The following is a 3660-nucleotide window of genomic DNA, read 5'->3' on the forward strand; positions in this document are numbered from 1 at the left end:
ACTCAGGGAATTCGCTGAGGAGGGGGAGCAAGGGAGCTACTGGCTTTGGCTCAGATGGAACGATGCAAAGTGGGACAAGAAAGCATCTTAGGGTCAGCTGCAGGGAGTGGTCGGGAGACGTCCCTACCGCTGCCTCACTACCCAGAGATGTTCTGGGATCAATGGGGCGAGACATCTGCGAAGGGTGGCTCCCAGCTGACGACCCTGCAGATGGCCCTGCGGCACCGGTGTCAGGCAGCAATGCCCTGCAGGTAGCAAATACCTGTGCTTCCATGATTATACAATTTGTTTTATCATGTCCTATGTTTTAATTATGTTATTGTTGTTTTTATCCTGTGTGTACTATTTATTTATTTTTTTGTTCTGTAAAGCACTTTATAACTGTGTTTTGAAAAGTGCTATACAAATAAAGTGTATTATTATTTATTATTAAGTACCACTTTACACACTACTGCTGATTATTATGACAACATTAAGTCATCACAGATAAGCAACTGTTATAGAATTTCATTGATGTTAAAATCTGGTCTTTTCCAGTATTGCTAAAACTACAGTAACTACAGTACACTTTGTGACAGACGTTTCTCTTACAACAACACACACATAGGTGGTGGAAGCCTCTCCAGGGCAATATGATGATGGCACAGTTTACACACACACACGCACACACACACACACATACACACTCACACACACACACACACACACACACACCTACACACACACATATTCTCTCTCTCTCTCTCTCTCTCTCTCTCTCTCTCTCTCTCTCTCTCTCTCTCTCTCTCTCTCTCTCTCGATGGGGTGGGCTAGCTAGCCAGAGCTCCATGGAGTTTTCCTGAGAGGGCTCCAATGCTGAGGCAGCCAAAAAAACAACCAGCACCTAGAAACAAAGAACCCCCAATCCACCAGCTACCAGGCCCGTACTCACAATAACACAAATAGTGCTGGGAACAAAAAGTCCCTGCTTTCCAGAAGCCCAGCCTACAATAAAGACCCATGCGCAGGGGAACTCTGGCTGTTTGATGCCACAGGCCACTGAACGGAGATTCTAAACCACCAGATTCCATGGGTGACTAGCCTAGCCTTCAGACCATACACACACACGCACACTCTCTCCAGCTCTCATATTGTACCATCGTCTTTGAGAACAGGGTTGAGCTATGCCTCTGCCAAGACGCCGATCCTCATTCCTGGGCCAGGCCACCTCCTCGGAGCGCCCGGGCAGCACCGGCACCAGGATTGGCACAGCGGGCTCCACCGGGGCCCCCCGGGGAGTGTTTGTGGGCACAGCCCCCGTAGGTGGTGCCTCCAGCCTGGGCACCCGTGTGTCACGGCGTGCACTGGGCATCAGCAGCGTGTTCCTGCAGGGTCTGCGGAGCACCGCCGCGCCTGTCCTTCCCCGGGCTGGAGACAGGTCGGGGCAGGGGGGGTTCGAGAGCCTCAATGGCTGCTTGATGGAATACAGGGACAAGGTGCGCGCCCTTGAGCAGCTCAATCAGCAGCTGGAGGAGCAGATCCGACATTGCCTGGACCGCAAGCACTCCAGCGCAGAGGCCTGGGGCCCACTACGACAGGACTGGGAGGATGTCTACAGACAGGTAATGGGCAGAAAGGTCATGATTATTTGCTAACAAATGGCTGTTTTTGAATGGCTCCGGAGTCCACTCAACGAATTTGGCAATCTTATTCACATACGGCTATTACTTATAATATCTGAGTGCTTCCCAACAATTATATCAGTGAAAAAACGTTAGTCCTCACTGTAGAGATGTGACAGTAAGGAAGAAAGCCTTATTACCAAGTCTACTTTCACTTTTGAGATTAGCTTTTTCCGAGGATCAGTGCTTGCTTCCTTTCATGGGTTGATAGACTTACTTTTCACCATGTGTCATATATAGCAGGCTACAATTCAGTGAATTAGATGTGTTTTTTTTCATTAATACTTTTTTTTACGCACTACTAGGGATGAATGAGCCAATTGAAAGATTGGGGTGATTGAGGGCTTTGATAGTATGAGGACAGATGGGAATTTAGCTAGGACACCATGGTTACCACTCCCACTGTAATAATAAGAACCATGTTATCTTTTATGGCCCTCAAACACCACTTCCAGAAGCCTGGTTCATCTCCCATCAAAGGATCAACCAGTCCTAACCCTGCTTACAGTAGCTTCAGAGACAAACAGGCAGTATGATGCAGGGTGTTATGGCTGTTGGCAAGTAGCAATTCAATCAACGATTGATATGGATAAGCAAGTGAAACTAGACACCAAAAAACAGCTTCTATTTTTTAGAATGTGTTTTTTTATTTTTATTTTTATTTTTATTAATTAATTTACCAGGTAAGTTGACTGAGAACATGTTCTCTTTTGCAGCAACGACCTGAAATGTTATACTATGCGTATATTGTGTTACGCCTTATGACAGAGACCAAGGGAAGCTGATGGAGAACAGGCTCATTATAAATGCAAGAAATGGAATAAGGAATGGTGTCAAACACCTGGTATCAAACATATTTGTTTCCATTCCATGCATTACAATGAGCACGTCTCATTTCTACCTCCATCAGCCTTCCCTGACTGAGACTATGACACTATGATATTGTATCATCAAATTATTCATATTTCTCTGCTGTACTGCGGGAGCCTTGTGTCAAAATAACCAGAATACCTATTCATCAAAATCTTCAGGTCAGGACCCCAAGGCCCAATCCCATTTCACCCATTGGCCCTCCGTTTAAGCCCTATGCCTCTGTTTTGCGCGTTTACGTGTAGGGTAGGGGAATTCCAATTCTTGTTTTCAGATGTGACGTTGTTGCACTGTTGTCCAATATCAGTGCAGACTGGCAGGGTATGAGCACACGGGTTGCTAGCCTACACAACACCGCTATTCTGTCATGAACTGGCCTGATAATTGTTAAGAAGTATTCTTCTTTTTTATTTGATGACTTGTTTGATCGATTGATAGCGCCAAACTTAAGTTGTGAATGAATTGCGAGCGTCAATGCTTTTCTACTGATGACGTATTAGTATCAGGGTCTTGAAGGGTTATCCCATTTCATTGGGGAAGATTTTTCAACCACAACCCCTTGTGACTCTCTTCCGAGGGGCAAGCCGAAAAGCGAGTGGGGTAGGGGTAAAAAAGGGAAATGTGATTGGGCCCAAGTCCTGCCTGGTCTCAGTTCTGTACATGCTTTAACCGACTTCTATATCAATTGTTCTGCCAAACATGTATGATGGGAGGATGGATGACAGGGGAAGCTGGTGGAGATAGAAATCGGAGGACAAACTCATTGTAATGATTTCTACTTCCATCAGTCTACAATAGTCAACCACATACAAATCTGGGACAACGCTATCTAATAAGATGCTACGGAATTTCCTAGCATCTAGTGCCCCCTAGTGAATAGACTGACACTTTGTATGAATCTTTCCTATAGGTCAGTGAAGCCATCCTTGACAATGCCAGGCTTATGCTCCAGACAGAGAATGTGCAAGCCAACGGAGAGGACTTCAAGGACCGGTGAGACCTCTGCTCTGAACTCTCTCACTCCTTATTTCCCTCTCTTTATTCTTTCCCTGGTTCCCCTTATCGTGTGTATTGTGTACGTGAATGTTGTCAATGCTCTATACATACTAGGGTTTTTACAACTGTTTCT

General features: G+C 45.7%; 1 protein-coding gene across 1 annotated transcript in view; it reads left to right on the forward strand.

Annotated features, from left to right (window-relative positions):
- Positions 1 to 1163: 1163 nt before the first annotated feature.
- Positions 1164 to 3660, forward strand: part of bfsp2 (beaded filament structural protein 2, phakinin) — a gene marked incomplete at both ends in the record, with an annotated part of 4263 nt that continues 1766 nt past the window's right edge. The window contains 2 exons of the mRNA XM_080543381.1: positions 1164 to 1601; positions 3442 to 3524. Coding sequence (XP_080399507.1) covers positions 1164 to 1601; positions 3442 to 3524 — 521 coding nt within the window. The remainder of the gene's footprint in view (positions 1602 to 3441; positions 3525 to 3660) is intronic.

Source organism: Nansenia antarctica (genome assembly GCF_963989245.1).
Source record: "Nansenia antarctica genome assembly, chromosome: 12".
In the NCBI taxonomy this organism is placed as follows: Eukaryota; Metazoa; Chordata; class Actinopteri; order Argentiniformes; family Microstomatidae; genus Nansenia; species Nansenia antarctica.